At 35.4% G+C, this 17,502-nt stretch overlaps 3 protein-coding genes across 3 annotated transcripts; 2 read left to right on the forward strand and 1 right to left on the reverse strand.

Annotated features, from left to right (window-relative positions):
* The first annotated feature begins 116 nt into the window (after positions 1-116).
* LOC129890236 (methionine gamma-lyase-like) lies at positions 117-4,106 on the forward strand. The gene is made up of 3 exons (XM_055965804.1): positions 117-644; positions 936-1,292; positions 3,366-4,106. The coding sequence occupies exons 1-3, from the start codon at positions 215-217 to the stop codon at positions 3,932-3,934; spliced, it is 1,356 nt and encodes a 451-aa protein (XP_055821779.1). The 5' UTR covers positions 117-214; the 3' UTR covers positions 3,935-4,106.
* Positions 4,107-10,713: 6,607 nt separating this feature from the next.
* LOC129890237 (ubiquitin-60S ribosomal protein L40) lies at positions 10,714-12,754 on the forward strand. Its single transcript, XM_055965806.1, has 5 exons — positions 10,714-10,886; positions 10,978-11,064; positions 11,259-11,361; positions 12,415-12,481; positions 12,568-12,754. Exons 1-5 carry the CDS (start codon positions 10,784-10,786, stop codon positions 12,592-12,594), a joined length of 387 nt encoding a protein of 128 aa, XP_055821781.1. The 5' UTR covers positions 10,714-10,783; the 3' UTR covers positions 12,595-12,754.
* Positions 12,755-14,352: 1,598 nt separating this feature from the next.
* LOC129888617 (homeobox-leucine zipper protein ATHB-7-like) lies at positions 14,353-16,196 on the reverse strand. Its single transcript, XM_055963566.1, has 2 exons — positions 15,481-16,196; positions 14,353-14,755 (listed from the first exon to the last, which is right to left on the reverse strand). Exons 1-2 carry the CDS (start codon positions 15,799-15,801, stop codon positions 14,459-14,461), a joined length of 618 nt encoding a protein of 205 aa, XP_055819541.1. The 5' UTR covers positions 15,802-16,196; the 3' UTR covers positions 14,353-14,458.
* Positions 16,197-17,502: the final 1,306 nt, after the last annotated feature.

Below are 17,502 nucleotides of genomic sequence, written 5' to 3' on the forward strand. Positions count from 1 at the left end.
GCATTCCTACTGTAAAAAAGGAAAAACCTAATTACTCTAGTCAATATTTTTTTAATTATAATTTGCTATGCTAGCTTTAATTATCTTCTCATATTTCTCCATTATATATAGACTGCTCTTTCCCCTTATTTTGCTCACACACACAAATTAAATTTCCCAAATCTACTTATCAAAAGGCTCTAATCATTTCTCTCCACAAAAAATCTACTTAGAAATGGCAGATACATTGAACCAAAACAACATCGTTGTTTCTTCTAACAAGAAGAGATCGTCGGGTTCCGATGAGTGGGACCATCACGACGATTCCTTTTTCGTCACCAAAAAACAATCGAAATCGCTTGTATGGGAGGATCCGGCCGCGGCGTTAGCCAATGCTCGCCACGAATTCGGCGAACACGGAGGTGTTAACATGTCCATCGAGGCCTCCGCCACGTTCACCGTCATGGAACCGGAGACGATGCGCCGCATGTTCTCCGGGGAACTTGGTCCGGACCGTGATTTCTTCATCTACAGCCGCCATTTCAATCCGACGGTGCTCAATCTCGGACGCCTCATGGCGGCGCTTGAGGGAACGGAAGCTGCTTACTGTACGGCTTCCGGCATGTCGGCGATATCATCGGTGTTGCTACAGCTGTGCAGTTCAGGTTGACACCTGCTGCCTTTGCCCATAATTTTCCCCCTTTTTTTCAATAGCTATACATTGGGTTGATTTTTATTTTCGCTCACAAAATTTTAATTTTTTAAAAAATAATTAAATCCACACTCAAATACAAATTAAATATTTTAAATATATATATATATATATATATATATATATATATATATATATATATATATTTCGAAATTTACGAAAACTAGGAGTGAGGGAGTATATTTTTATTCAATTGAATTTGTAAATATTGAATCCAGCTAATAAGCTAGATCGGCGTGTGCAGGTGGACACGTGGTGGCTTCGCAGACGCTGTATGGTGGGACCCATGCGTTGCTCACGCATTTTTTGCCGAGGGCTTGTAACATAACGACGTCGTTTGTGGACATAAGGGATTTGGAAATGGTTAATGAAGCTATAGTTGAAGGGAGAACAAATGTGCTGTATTTTGAGTCAGTGTCGAACCCGACGCTGACGGTGGCTAACGTGCCGGTGTTGAGCAGGATAGCGCATGAAAAAGGTGTGACGGTGGTGGTGGACAACACTTTTGCTCCGATGGTGCTGTCGCCGGCGAAGTTAGGTGCTGATGTTGTTGTTCATAGTATTTCCAAGTACATTAGCGGTGGAGCTGATATCATTGCAGGTTTGATTTTACTCTCTTTTTGTCCTTCCTTTGATTTCAGTGACGTCACACTCGTGCCATTCCTCTGCCTTGAAGTCATCAATATTGTAGTTTTAATTTATGTGGCGATATTTAATTAGTGAAAGAAAATTATAGTTTTTCGACTTTAAAAGAAAATCATTAATTACCAATGAAAAATCAAAATCGAATAATGAATTTTGAAGGCAAGTTTCGAATTCTGGCTCTGTTCTGTTATTTAACTGGACCAGACAAAAATAGAAAAAGGATAGTAGATAATCTCAACGTGATTTATTGTGGTTGTAAATTTCGTTCTTTTAACGAACTTTTGATGAGAACGAATAATACTGCTACAAGTCTACAACTATAGCTTGACTCACAGTAAAATTCCTTAATTATAGGAGTAACTCAAGCTTGTAACAGTGGCATGATAACTTTTATTACCCCTAGCTAATATTGTTATAAAATTTAATTTAATTTACTTTTTTTAGGAATTCAAAGAAGATGGTACTCATTACGCATTAGTTAATATTAATCAAGGCAATTCTAAAATTCTCTCTTTCTTATAATACTTGAAATTATATTAACTTGATGAACTAGTGGTCGTGATAATTGATAGAGTCCATTAATGTAAACATATTTCCACCTTTTATTTTTTTTCCAATTAAGGCTCATCGACACGTAAATAAAGAAGTATTGTGAAAGGTGGTAAACTTCTTTGACATTGTTTGAAAGGTTGGAAAGATTAATTTTAGGGACTGTATTTTAACACGTGCTTAGTTGATTTTTGGTGTCTTTACATTATTGGGTGTTAGTACTCTTTAAACCGACTTTAAAGATAAGATTTCACGTGTTTTCTCAATTGGGATTGCTACCTTGATTTTTTCTTCTTCTTTTATTTCGCTTTTGGTACAAACACGTATAGTACTAGTGTATTTGTGGTCGTAAATTATTTTTAAAAATAAAACAATAAGTTTACGATGACCCGTCCGCCCGAAATACTAGTTCGCAAAAGTTGTGCATGTACCTATGATATAAACTGACATGACATGTACCTACTAGGTGTTGAAGGATGATCACATGTATTTATTTGTGCCTTGTTCGTCAAGAAAAGGGCATGAACAGCCTTAAAATACTATTTCATCTCCCAGAGTTAAAAGCTCCTGTCAACATACATAGGAGGTTCCAAATTGAAAATTTGTGAATTCTTCAACTTATCGTTACAATAATAATTAATTACGTTAATATTCAAATATTTAATAAATTTTGTAATATATAAATTTTAGATAAAGTTATGTGGTTTATATGAACTCACCAACTTTTAAATCTGGTCCTACTTATCAGTAGTTGTCACATTTTTGGCTTGGTTATTTAAAATTTTAAACACGTGGCTTCTGCAAATAGCAAAGTGAACTGATCACCAGAAATGGAGGTCTTCATAATTGTTTTAATCTTGTCTTGTTATATTTTAGCTCTATCCTCATTGGAATATTCCTTCCTATTTTTATATCAGACATTGTAGATTCGGTTGATCTTTGATTGTACGTTATAATATGCATATCTTTTTTTTCAAAAAAGAAATTATTATGACTGGATTCAGATTCTTATAAAAGGTTTATCTTCAATTATTTTTTTTAAATTTGAAGATATTTGGATAAATAACGAGAAAGAAAAATAAGAATAGAGCTTTTGATGTGATTGTAACCTAATACTTTTTAAGTTTAATAGTGTGAAATTTAAAATTATTCTTCAATAATCTTATCCTATCCTATCTTCAATCTATTTTAATAATTAATAGTGATCTTATTGTATTCAAGGTTATTTTATTTCTACTTATTGTGTAGCTATCCTCAAAAGACCATTATTAAATGTATTATGGACTTAAAGACACAGTAAAGAAAGGTGGGGCCGAACATTCTTTTCGTTTATACCAGATACTTTGGGTTTATATTGTACCTATAATCTTGCATGTTAGTGAGTTATTCAATTTCAATATAATAACCTGACCAGCATAATTCATTAAATAATTGTTAAGGTCATAATTAGGATATTGTTTAATTTGGTAAATTTATACAGGTGCTGTTTGTGGGCCAGCAAGTCTTGTGAACTCCATGATGGATCTTCATCAAGGGTCTCTTATGCTATTGGGCCCAACAATGAACCCAAAAGTGGCCTTTGAAATTGCAGAAAGACTTCCTCACTTGGGCCTGAGAATGAAAGAACACTGTAAACGAGCTTTGGAATATGCTACTAGGATGACCAAACTTGGGCTCAAAGTGATCTATCCAGGCCTAGAAGTTCATCCAGATCATGCACTTCTTAAGTCCCTGGCTAATAAAGACTATGGTTATGGGGGAATTCTCTGTGTGGACATGGAAACTGAGGACCGAGCTAACCGTTTGATGAATGTCTTGCAAAACTTTACCCAATTTGGGTTCATGGCTGTGAGTTTGGGTTATTATGAGACCCTCATGTCGTGCTCAGGCTCTAGCACGAGCAGCGAGCTGAACAACGAAGAGAAGGAGTTGGCCGGGATTTCACCTGGATTGGTGCGGATGTCGATCGGGTATAATGGATCGTTGGAACAAAAATGGAGCCAACTTGAGAAGGCATTGTCCAAAATGCAAGAGAAAATGGCCTTTTAGAATCTGAAAAATTGAACTTTGTTATGTTACCTTTCTCAAAAATAAAAAAATATTGTACTTTGTTAAGTTGTTAAGGTGATTTTGTGAAGGGATGGATCCTACTTTTTATGTACCTTCGGCCCATGTTTGTGTTACAAGTATGGTGCTTGCAGTAAAGCATGTTTTAAGCATACCTGTGTGTTGCCTTGAGGTGTCATTTGCAATTGATTTTGCCCCTATTTTATGTTTGTCTCAAATTTATGTCCACCGCAATAAATAAATGTATAAGTTTATATTTTCACATCATAACTTTAGTTTCTGTTAGAAATCAAAATGAAGAGCTACGAAATTTTGGGAATTTTCTGTGTATCATTGCATAATGTATCTGTCCCTATTTATACAAAATACCTAATGAATAAACTATTAAATAAAAATAAAATTCTATACATATTTGTGCTCTTCTTATTGGTCAAATAGATAACAAACTAACTAATTTTGTTTCTATGTACAGGTTTCACTAGACTGAGGTGTATGGCTCAGATTTAATTGATCAAACTATTTTCAATGGCTGTGATACAATCTTGGACATTGAATGACTGTGATGCAATCTTATATATTCAATGGCTTTGATGCACACTTTGGAAATCAATGGTCCTGATGAAATGTGTCCACTATCTTGGACACATAAAAGAAGACTCTGGAAGTCTTCACTCTGGAGCTTTCTGAAGTGTCCGTTCATTTCTGAAGCTGAAGAGTTGTGGTCCTCATTTCCTTCTTCTTCTTCTTTCATTTTTTCTCTTCATCTTCATCTTGCTTCAGAGATGGATGTATGCCAACATCCCCCCTCAAGTTGGGGGGGAAAAGTCATAACACCCAACTTGGTCATTAGCTCACGGTGAGAAGCCCTAGAGAGAGGCTTGGTAAATAGATCTGCAAGCTGATGGTGAGAGGGAACAAAATGGAGCGAAATCAGACCGGAGAGAAACTGTTGACGCACGAAGCGACAATCCAAATCAACGTGTTTCGTGCGTTCGTGGAAGACAGGATTCCGAGCGATATGAATAGCTGTCTAGCTATCGGAATGAAGTGGAATAGGAAGAGAAGGAGGAGAGGAGAGGTCATCCAGGAGGCGCACTAACCAGGTAAGCTCCGCTGTAACTCGTCGCATCGATCTATACTCTGCTTCGGCAGAAGAGAGGGAAATAGACATCTATTTCTTTGATTTCCAAGAAATAGGAGCACCTCCTAGTGTAATAAAGAAACCACTAACTGATCTCCGACTGTCCTTGCAGGAAGCCCAGTCGGCGTCGCAAAAAGCAAGTAGATCAAAAGAAGGTGTAGATGATAGAAGAATACCTTGGCCTGGATCTTCTCTAAGATAATGAAGCACCCTCTGAGCAGCGGAGAAATGTGAAAGACAAGGCCGCTGCATGTATTGACTAAGACACAGAACTGCATAGGAGAGATCAGGTCTGGTATGAGTCAAATAGTTTAATTTTCCAACTAAATGCCAATATTCAGTGGGGTTGTCCAGTAAAGGGCCATCATCAGCTTGCAACTTCATATAAGGGTCAAGAGGTGAGGTTACACTTGAACCAGTACAGTCAAAATCCTTAAGAAGATTCATAGTAAATTGTCGTTGACTGATGATGAAACCCGAGGCTTCCCTGATGATTTCCATACCCAGGAAATAGTTGATATCACCCAACATTTTGACTTTAAATTCAGCATTAAGAAAATGAGTAACATCAAGGATTTCGGAAATAGCATCACCTGTGAGTAAAATGTCATTCACATAGACTGCAATAATGGAAATAAGACCACCAGTAGTCTTGAAAAACAAAGAATAGTCATTTAAAGAACTAGTATATCCTTTGAAACTCAAAGCCCCAGCAAGCCTAGCATACAACTGTCGAGATGCTTGTTTAAGACCATACAGAGACTTCTTGAGAAGGCAAACATGCCTAGGTGAAGGAGGTTTCAAACCTGCTGGGAATCTCATATATACCTCCTCTTGTAATTCTCCATGTAGAAAAGCATTATTGACATCAAGTTGAGACACTCTCCAACCCTTCTTTATAGCAACTGTGAGTAGACATCTAATAGTGGTCATTTTCACCACTGGGGAAAAGGTTTCAGTAAAATCTACTCCTTCTTGTTGAACATCCCCCCTTACTACCAACCTGGCTTTCAGTCTTTCTATGGAACCATCTGATTTATGTTTCACTTTAAATACCTATTTACAGGGCAAAGATTTCTTTCCTGCAGGCAATTCCATTACTAACCATGTCTTATTGTCTTGTAGGGCTTGAATTTCATCTTCCATTGCTTTGATCCAACTAGGGTGTTGGCTTGCCTCAGCATAACTTGTAGGCTCTGAAATTTGTGAAAAAGATTGAAGGAGAGTCTGGTTGGAAAGAGATAGAGAAGCAAAGGAGAAAAAGGTTGGTGTTGTGGGATGAATGAAGCAAGAACTTGTAACATCAGTCAACTGGATGCTGTTGCAGATGAAGTCTTGAAGGTAAGCAGGTGCCTATTTAATTCTGGTTGATTGTCTAGTTGAAATAGGGTGAATTATAGCATTGGATGGTTGAAGGTCATGAATAGTAGAAGGTGAGCCAGAAGATGCATTATGAGGAGAGAGTTGAGAAGTAGATAGTGAATCTGAGGAAAAACTAGGAGTATTGGGTGAGGGTGTGAGTGAGGGTGGTGATGTAACAGGTGGTGAGACAGAGATAGGTTGTGGTGACTCAGTAGCAAGGTCAAAAAGTGGAAAAAGAGTCCCACTTGAATTAGGGACTTTGGCAAAAGGGTAGTACTCTTCATGAAACTTTACATTCCTAAAAACAAACACTTTTCTGGTTTCCATATCCAGAACTTTATATCCTTTTTGAGTCTGAGAATATCCCAAAAAACACATGTTTTAGCTCTAGGTTGGAATTTGTCTCTGTTTTGTGCTAGACTGAAAACAAAACATAAACATCCAAAACACTTAAAATTGTTGTAGGATGGTGCTCTACTGAAAAGAACTTGATATGGGGATTTGTTCATCAAGACCTTAGTAGGCAATCTGTTAATGATATGAGTGGCAGTGAGTATACACTCACCCCAGTATTGAATAGGAACTCTAGACTGGAAATATAACCCTCTTGCCATTTCCAAAAGATGTCTATGCTTCCTCTCAACAATTCCATTTTGTTGAGGTGTTGCTACACAAGATGTCTCATGAATGATCCCTGTTGATTTGAGATAAGCAGACTCCAGTGATCCTTTTCCAAGCTCTAGGGCATTATCTGATCTTATCCTTTTAACTTTTACTTCAAATTGTCTTTCCACCATTGACAAGAAATCCTTGAGAACTGAAAATGCATTGGATTTAGTTTTCAGGAGAAAAATCCATGTCCCCCTGCTATAGTCATCCACTATGGTTAAAAAATAGGAATAATCATTGTAAGTAGCTTCCTTAAAAGGACCCCAAGTGTCAATGTGAATTAATTCAAATATTCTTGGTGTTTTGATGAAACTCAATGGGAAAGGTAATCTACTTTGTCTACCTTGAGGACATATAGGACACACATAATTTGAGCAAGAAGGAAATTGAATGAAACTTAAATTCTTCATTGCTGGAAAAGGCAGGTGCCCTAGTCTGATGTGCCACAATCTTACATTAGAAATAGTGTTTGCATGCACACCAACAGAAGAAGTATTACATTCTGTATTGGACACTAATATAGAACTAGGAACAATTTTGGTAGCTACTCCCTTTGAAACTGAAACTACTTCCCTAGGAACTGTGGAGTTTCCTCCTTTTTGAATAGAAAAGACTTCCTTGACTTGGCTTGGCTCTAATTTAGTAGGCTTGAGTAGATAGAGTCCATCCCCTACTTCACCAAAAACTTGTTCCTTCCTCAGGAAATGGTCCTGTAACATACATCCAGCAAGAGTGAATAAAAGATCACATTGATGTTGCACACATAATCTATGAACTGACAGTAAGTTGTATTTAAATTCTCGGACAAGCAAGACATTGTTCAGAGTCAGATTAGGAAGAACAGAAACACTTCCTATATGTGTGACAGAAATTCTAAAAGAATTGGGCAAACTTATATTCAATGGTGCAGGCAAGAGCTTAAGAGTTAGAAAGGAATTAGGATTAAAACACATATGTTCTGAGCCCCTGAATCAATGATCCAGGTGCTAGTGTTATATACTGCAAATTATGAACCTGAATATTTTAGAATAGTACCAGCCATGGCATTGGCATTGAGAGCTGAACCTGATGAATTTGATTGACTGAGTTTCATTTCCTTTAGTACTTGTTGTACTATTTCATTATATTGTTCTTTGCTAAATTGGTTTCCTTGGTTAGTGGTGAATTGACTTGATTGAGCAGTAGGTGTGGGGCTCATGTCCTCAGCTTCTTCATTTCCTATAGCAGCATTTCCTCTGATATTATGTCCATACTCTTTGGACTTGGTGAATTGAAAATCTTCAGGGAAACCATGAAGTCTGAAGCAGTCATCATGTACATGTCCTGTCTTCTTACAGTAAGTACAAGAAACATTAGAGTTGTATTTTGCTCTCCTCTGTTTGAACCTCTGGCTAACTCCTCCTCTTGTAGGTTTAACAGCACTATGTCCATTGAAATGAAGATTGTTTCCTTCCTTGTTAATCTGATTATCAGGTTTTTAGTTTTCCCTCATTTCCCCAGAAACCATAAAGGAACCAGAATCAGCTGGGTTGCTGAAAGCAGTAACACTAGCCTCTCTTTGATTTTCATCTTGAAGTAGCAAAGAATAAGCAACATCCATTGATGGTAATGGATTCATCATGATAATAGTACTCCTAGCTTGAGCATAGGCATCATTGAGGCCCATAAGAAAGCGAATTAACTTTTGATCTTCTAGTGACTTTATTAGCTTAGCCTTACCATCACATACACAGACACAGGTGCAATGTGAAACAGGGTTAAGAGAATCTAGCTGATCCCATATCCTTTTAAGCTTGGTAAAATACCCAGCTATGTTGTTGTTACCTTGCACCGCAGTTGATAATTCCTTCTGAAGTTGATAGAGTTTAGTTCCATCTAGCTTTCCAAATCTTTGTTCCAAACTATCCCATAGCTCTTTAGTTGTTTTCGAATAGATAACACTATCTCTAATATCTAGAGATAGTGCATTCAAAAGCCATGCTATTATCATATCATTTACACAGCTCCATTGTTCATAATCTCTAGATGTTGGTTCTGGTGCTTTAATGCAACCATTAATGAATCCTAACTTTTTCTTTGCAGACAAGGCGATGAAGATTGATCTTCTCCATCATGGAAAGCCTCTTCCATCAAATATAGAGTGAATGAGATTCATTCCAGGAGAATCTGAAGGATTGAGATGATATGGGTGGCTTACATCATAAGTCACCATGGTGTTATTGGCTGTATCAGCTACTGATGGAGCATTGTCACCCATTTCTGCTCAGCCTTTAGTGGGCAAAATGAATCTGAGACAATGGTAATAAAGACGGTGACACAGAAATTTAGAGATGGATCGAGATTAATGCTCTGATACCATGTTAGAAATCAAAATGAAGAGCTACGAAATTTTGGGAATTTTCTGTGTATCATTGCATAATATATCTGTCCCTATTTATACAAAATACCTAATGAATAAACTATTAAATAAAAATAAAATTCTATACATATTTGTGCTCTTCTTATTGGTCAAATAGATAACAAACCAACTAATTTTGTTTCTATGTACAGGTTTCACTAGACTGAGGTGTATGGCTCAGATTTAATTGATCAAACTATTTTCAATGGCTGTGATACAATCTTGGACATTGAATGGCTGTGATGCAATCTCATATATTCAATGGCTTTGATGCACACTTTGGAAATCAATGGTCCTGATGAAATGTGTCCACTATCTTGGACACATAAAAGAAGACTCTGGAAGTCTTCACTCTGGAGCTTTCTGAAGTGTCCGTTCATTTCTGAAGCTGAAGAGTTGTGGTCCTCATTTCCTTCTTCTTCTTCTTTCATTTTTTCTCTTCATCTTCATCTTGCTTCAGAGATGGCTGTATGCCAACAGTTTCTTAATAACTTATGTTTCACTAGGCATAAGTTATGATTATTAAAAAAAAGGTGCAATTTTATGTACCTTGAGTCCTATTGCCAATGGGTCTTCAATATTGTGGTTAATATAATCGAGTATACCAGTATGTCAGAAACAACTTATCCACTTCGCACAAGATAGAAATAGGGTGTAGATACATGCCACCTTCGGATCCCTTTTACGAGATCACATTGGACATGTCATTGCTGTGTGACAAACTTTGCTTAAGAGTACTTGTATACGAAATAGACATGTTACAATAATTCACATCAAAATATCTTCATGTCATAATCCCTAAAAAGAATTCGTCTATAAATCTAAAAATATTGATTAACGTCACAATCACTTGTAGTCATTTTTGCAAATGATACAAAGAATTCAAATGAATGATTAACTTTGGAAATACATTTTTGAAGGTTAAATTGTTGCTGAGTTATTCTTTTATGAAATATTTATTAAATCCTTATTCTTCTTAATTTAAATAGTGAGAATTATTATTGCATAAAATCAAAATTTGATAGATGTCTAGGTTCTTAAAAAGAAACTAATTTACCGACAAATGTCCTCCTTTGGACTCCAACTGCATTGTCCCAACTGGGCCATCACGAGAAAGCCCAGTGGCGGAGAACCAGTCCAAGCCCAATGGGCTTCGGTAATGCGACTATAAACCCTAGCTATAAAAAGATTAGCAGAAGAAGGAACAGCAGAGCAGAGAAGAAGATTGAAGATTGAAGATTGTTGGTAAGAGGCAGAGAAAATGCAAATCTTTGTGAAAACTCTGACTGGTAAAACCATAACCCTAGAGGTTGAATCCAGTGACACTATTGACAATGTTAAGGCTAAGATTCAAGACAAGGAAGGTTTGTTTTGTACTCTCTCTCTATACTAAATTTAAAATACACTCATGTTTATCGCATAATGATTTGTTGTATGTGATTTTTGGTGTTATAGGAATTCCTCCTGACCAGCAAAGGCTGATTTTTGCTGGTAAGCAGCTTGAAGATGGCCGCACTCTTGCTGACTATAACATCCAGAAAGGTATAAAATTCAATTTATTGGTCTATATGTATTTGCAAGTGCTATTGTTAAAAGATTCAGTCTTTCTCCTGGTTGTTGATATTATGCTTGTGTATTTAGGTAAAAATTGATGCCTTTTTTTGGCTATTGTTAATTTAGCTAAAAGTTGATGTTTTTTTTTATGGGATACTGAGTTTGGATGTGAAAAATTGCAGAGTCGACTTTGCATTTGGTGCTGAGGCTTCGTGGAGGAATTATTGAACCTTCATTGATGGCTTTGGCTAGGAAGTACAATCAGGAAAAGATGATTTGCCGCAAGTAAGTCCTTCATGGAACTAATGTTGATATGTGTTACCGCAGTTTTTTTGATACTACTAATATGCTATTTTGTTAAAGCTGATATAATAGAGAATTACTTTGTTCTGAATTGGAACATTATCAGTGTAGAGTTGCGCACATTGAAACACCCTGAAAACTTTAAACAGTTTCAAGCTCTGTAGAGTTTCCAGAAACTAGGTGGTCTATACAATGTGTATTTACTGCCTTTTTTTTCTGAATGTCTCTCCCTCCTATTTACTAGTTATCGTGAGTCTCTATTATATGGTTGAACATGTCCCTTAAAGAACCTTTTTTTTTCTGACTCGTGAATGTCTTGGGGTAGTGACTAATTCACCTCCGGCCAGAGGTCCCGATTGCACCGAGCACTGGGCTCAACCTCACTTGTTGAATTCTGCTTACTTTTCTCACATAAAATCCTTGAGTATTGCTACCATTTAAGATGACAAATCCTAGGTCCACATGCCACTTTATGTTAATGAGCACTACAGTCGTTGTTGAGGAACTTCTCTTTAGTCATATGGAGCCTGCATTTATAATTAATAGGATCAGTGACTTGGGTGGGTGTTACCTAGTACTGTAGTAGTAGTGAATCATTGTGGTCTCCACTTTCAACTTACATTTTCATTTCTATTACTTCTTATTTTTAGGGCATCCATGGTCCCCTCAGCCTTGGAAATCATCAACTATATGTTCTCTGAATAACACATCATAGCAATTAACAGCTCCACCTAGTCTTTTCAAGGTTACTGGATATTTATATGTGCTCTTAAAGTTTGGGTTTTGGTTTGGTACTAAGTTTTGGTTATTGAGCTCCTTGTCAATTCTGATAGAACATTGAAGTATTTTCTACAACTGTAGCCATGTCTCATGTAGTTATAACCATGAAATATTTCACCATTTTACATTGTTATTTCAAACATTCAATGGTCTAAGTTGGACGAACAAAATTAAGTAGACAGGATGTACTTGCAGATGTGTTAGCTGTTTTTGTGTGATGCATGTTTGTTTCTAATTATTCCTTTATTTCTAAAGGTGCTATGCTCGCCTGCATCCCCGTGCTGTCAACTGCCGCAAGAAGAAGTGTGGGCACAGTAACCAGGTTCATTTCATCACTCTTCAAGGCACGTTATATAACTCTCATATGTTCACTTCTGACTAACTTTTATCATTTATTTGGTTTTGCAGTTGAGGCCTAAGAAGAAGATCAAGTAGATGGTGAATTTGAATTCCTGTCAACATGTAGTTGCTGATGTTGAGATCCTTGAGAAACTGATTATTAGATATATCGTTGTGTTGCCTGTTCAATTTTATCCTAAAAACATTGCTGAATTTGTGTTTGAGCAATATCAAAGATTTTGAGCTGTTTTGAGTATTTTCCTCTGATTTATTTTCTGAAGTGAGCCAAGAACATCAACTATGGTTACGCAAGACATGAAATAGATATTCCGTTTGATGTCCTAATCGTAATCACAAGCAAAATCAAAATGCTTATTGCAGCTCAATAAGCATTTTTGATCATTCACCTTTTCCGTTTCCTATTCCATTTGCTTCATTATTGTTTGACATTTTTCAGATCCCCTTGTCTAACTGCATGGGATGTGTTGTATTTTTTGAACATTCACCTTTAAAAACATTCGTTCAATGGTTTCATTAAATATAACAACTTAATTTGAGTAACTTGCTGACTGCTTGGTTGCCTTACCAGTAGTTATGTGTACAGAGTTGACACATAGGAAAGAAAATTTTTATTTGCCAAAATTTTTAATTTAAATGACAACTTAATGTGGGTGTCATGTGTTTTAAAACATATTAATACGCATAGGCTGTCACATACGTTTTGCATATATTGCTTGTCCAGACGTTTATGTTCGATTTCACCTGAGGTAAGTAACCAAACATTCACCATAGGTGCATACTTTCTTGTCCCAGCTCAAGTACATTATACATAATGTTTGTTTTGGTGTTTGTCTGTTACATGAACTGAATGGTAATATAATATTACTGCTTTCATTTTGTTTGAGCTAAATTACATCCACACTTTCCATTGATTGAGCCAAAAAGTGCACATACAATTGTCTTATATATCGCACATCACTTATCTTTCCCATTTTCTATCTAGGACAGTTTCTTTCTACACCTCTTTTCTTAGTAAGTCTGCCAAGCTAAACGATTGTCAATATCATCCGTGCTTATCTAATATTACCTATAGTATATGATATCTTGAATCCGAGGATCAAATATCTCTCTCTGAAGAATGTAATATATACCCCTATCTTCGAGCATGCAGTACTTATGAGTTATGAATATGAACATATCATGAGTTTTTCTTCCATATGAACACGTTAGGTAAAAGGAGTGACCGAGATAGACTTAAAAAGTCGTGGGGAGTGGTGAATAGACAATATATGACACACCTAAGCTTACCTAGGATATAACCCTATAAAAGAAAATATGAAGACTATAGTAGAATGTTAGCAGGTAGTCAAACGTTTTTTTTCTAGTTCCCTCATTATTATTATTATTATTACTCTCGTAATATTTTACTCTTCGATTTAAGTATTACCCATTGTTTCCTCTGCTGCCATTACTGTATTATTTGTTGCTTGCTACTTGTCTCTACTTAATTGTTTTCATCATTGACTTTTTCGCTACTTTCTTTGCTTTACATATGTGATTTTTGATGCTTTGCTTGAGCCGAGGAGGGTAAGGCTGCATACATACCACTCTCCCCATAGCCTCCTTTGTGGGATTACGCTGGGCATGTTGTTGTGTGAGCTTTGCTTCAATGGAATTTGAGTAGTGTAAGATCATTGCATTGCAGAAAATTTTCCCGAATTGGCTTAACTTAGTTGGAGTTTTACTGATTTCATTATAAGCTTCCTGTTTAGTGCAGAGGTTTTTTGACCTATCTGTTTAGGTTGGTTAAACCACCTTTAATTTAGTAGATAAAGTATGAGTTTTAGCAGTACCTATTAAGAAATGATGTAATGGATTCCACTATATATGATTGTTTACATCTCATTATTTATCATCATTTTAGACTCTCACTGACAAAATGGTTCTGTAACAGCCAGCACTAAAATTCCCACAATGGTGATGTACAACCAGAATTATCAAGAAACGTTCTTGACCCAAAGTTGTATTCCTTTTCAATTTCCGATAGGCCATCAACTATTTGTGCCATGTCTAAAATATCAGATTCTGGTCCCAAGTAGTCAATTCCCCTGCTGTCTTCACTAAAAGGTAACACAAATTCAGGGCTGCAATTTTCTGGTACAAAATCATCTTCTTTCACCTCTGTTTCTGACTTAATGCCATCTTTCTCAATCTCTTCATTCTCACCCTTTTCCCTTAATTTTCCAAGTCTCTGCAACTGTAAACATAAAGACTATTCTAGTATTAGCTAGCTTTTCTAGCGATTCATATGCGAAAATTCAAAAAATAATAATACTAGAATGTCCATTTAAACTTGTGATCTAAAGTAGCTGTTGAAAAGAAAAAGAAACTACATATATATATACAAGGTATAGTAATACTTTTAGGGATCGTTTGGTTGTTGGTTAGGAAGTGAGTTGTTCATGTATTAAAACCAACGTAACTAGTACCATGTTTGATAGCATTTTAGTTATGAATAAAATTCAGCACACCAAGTATTGTGTTCGGTTATTAGTTTACAATCCCACATAATATCTAATATATGTATAATTGTGAGGGAAATTATAAATTATTTATGCAATATAAAAGATGAAACATGTAATACTAGGTCACATGGATAACTAAACACTACGTAACTAATCCTTATTTTACTAATACCTATGTAACTCAAACTAGCAACCATACGACCCGTTAATGGTGTGAGGGAAAAACTGATTGTGCTTGGCCTAAGATGGACAATATCACACCATGTTAAGAGAACCTTTAATTGGATTGTTTTTGTTGAGAATATAATTAAGTAAAATTATGTTCTCTCTAACAAGTTAAGCTTTTTATGAGATGCTCACACAATTCAACACTTTCAGCTCAACAAAATCTTCCCTTGTCTGCGTTAATTCAATTGAAGACTAAAGGAAAAAGGACAACAAAGTAAATGAAAATTACCTGGATGAGCAAGGATTCATGCTCTTTCTTGAGTAATTCATACTTGGAAGCCAAGTTGTCATAACTGATTTGAAGCATTCTATACTCCAATTCAAGTTGCTTGGATTTGGATCTAGCTCTCTTGTTCTGAAACCATATAGCTACTTGTCTTGGCTGCAGGCCAAGCCTTTTAGCCAATTGCTGTTTTGTCCTCAGTTCAGGCCTCGACTCTGTCTCAAACATGTTTTCTAATGACTTAATCTGCTCATCATTGAACCTTCTTCTCATGTTTTCGTTGCACTTCTTAATACTACTTGACATAGATTCACCCCAAATCTCCATTTTCCTCTCTTTTCTATTGTGGTTTTAATTAATTTCTAGGTTGCACCATTCATAATGAGATGGATGCTTATTAAATAAAAATATATATATACGAGTGTGTGGGCCGTTAGATGTTTTATAGTAATGACAAAATAAAGACTAGGTGTCTATCTTTGATGTGTTAATGTATAGTATCTCCCTATATGGTACACTTGTTGTTAATCTCTTTCTTTTTATCCTCTTAACATAATAACACTTGAGAATAAAAAGAGATGGATTTTTGTATATTAGGTGAATTGAATCTCCAGGATGTAATAGTATGCATATTTTTAGAATGGATAAGGATACTCTGAATAGTAAGTTAAAACAGAAATAGTAACTTTAACCTTTTTAAGGTACTATTTCTCTTTTTACCTTTTCATAGTTCTTCTAGTTTTAAACAGTTGATAAAACATACTTTTCATGTATGTAGTATGATGATGACACTGACAAGTCTTGGTTAATGTGGATTTTCTTTAACACTCTCTACTTGGGATCAAGTTATACAATTCTTATAATCAGAAGGCCTAATCCTATTTTTATCTATATATGTTGCACCCATTTTTGAAAAATGTATTATTTTGTTGAAAGGTCCAACACACACGTAGGATATAAATTAGAAATGATGAGTCTAGTTGAAGATGGGAAGACCATATTTGACACATTCTATAAAGTGATTAGAAAATGAAAGTGCTGTGGATAATTGCGTGGGACATAAGCAAAGATATTCTGTCCCAAAACCAATGGTGTAAGGCCACTTTACAATTGTATTAACACGTAAACCTACTTACGTGGTCTTATCAATTTGTTTTTAAGTTATAATATTCCAACTTTGCTTTTTCATACGTTCCATTTTCTTTGGGTGAACTAATCTTTCATAAAAGTAAATAAATAAGAGCTCGTTTGGATGGACTTATAAGTTGATTTTCTAAACGAACTTATAAGTTGGTCAAACTAATTTATAAATCTTTTTTTAGCTAGCTTATTGTGGTGTTTGCCTAATATTAATTTAAAGCTATTTTCTTTGACTATGGAAATTATTTTTATATCCCTTATATTTTAATTAAATTCCCAACTATCCTTTTTATTCTTTTAACCCTAAAATTCACATTATTTTTAAGCATTTTTATCCAAACACTCAACTATTTATTTATAAAAATAACTTTCAACATTTTAAAATTCTAAAAATACTTTATACATAAAAATTATTTTTTTAAGTCATTCAAACGGGCTCTAAATCTTTCAGATATCTAATAAGACTTTCTAGTGTGAATCCCGTGTGTTGTTGCTTTTAGTTATTTCTACTCATCATCATTTGTAATTGAACATCAATTTGTGAAGAGACAGATGTTCAAATTAGAGTGAACAAATTAAAGAGTTTTGTTGTTTTCTACACTATTGAATACTCATTTTGTTGGATGACATGGATTGGACATTAGTGTTTTTCTCCTTTTCAAATATTATGTAATCAGGACGCAATTATAAGGGGTAAGGGTTTATTCGAAATTTCTTCCCAAGTTAATAGACAATTTTTTTAAAAAAATATTTAAAGATGCGTATCTATGGTTGAGTTATGTTGTGAGCTAATAGAATAGCATTCCTAATAAACGTATAACAGTTTGGGAAACTTAGAAGATTAAAGATTTCATGTTTATAGGTAGAGATCTCTAAAATTAATTGTAT

This window comes from Solanum dulcamara, chromosome 5 (assembly GCF_947179165.1).
Source record: "Solanum dulcamara chromosome 5, daSolDulc1.2, whole genome shotgun sequence".
Taxonomy (NCBI): Eukaryota; Viridiplantae; Streptophyta; class Magnoliopsida; order Solanales; family Solanaceae; genus Solanum; species Solanum dulcamara.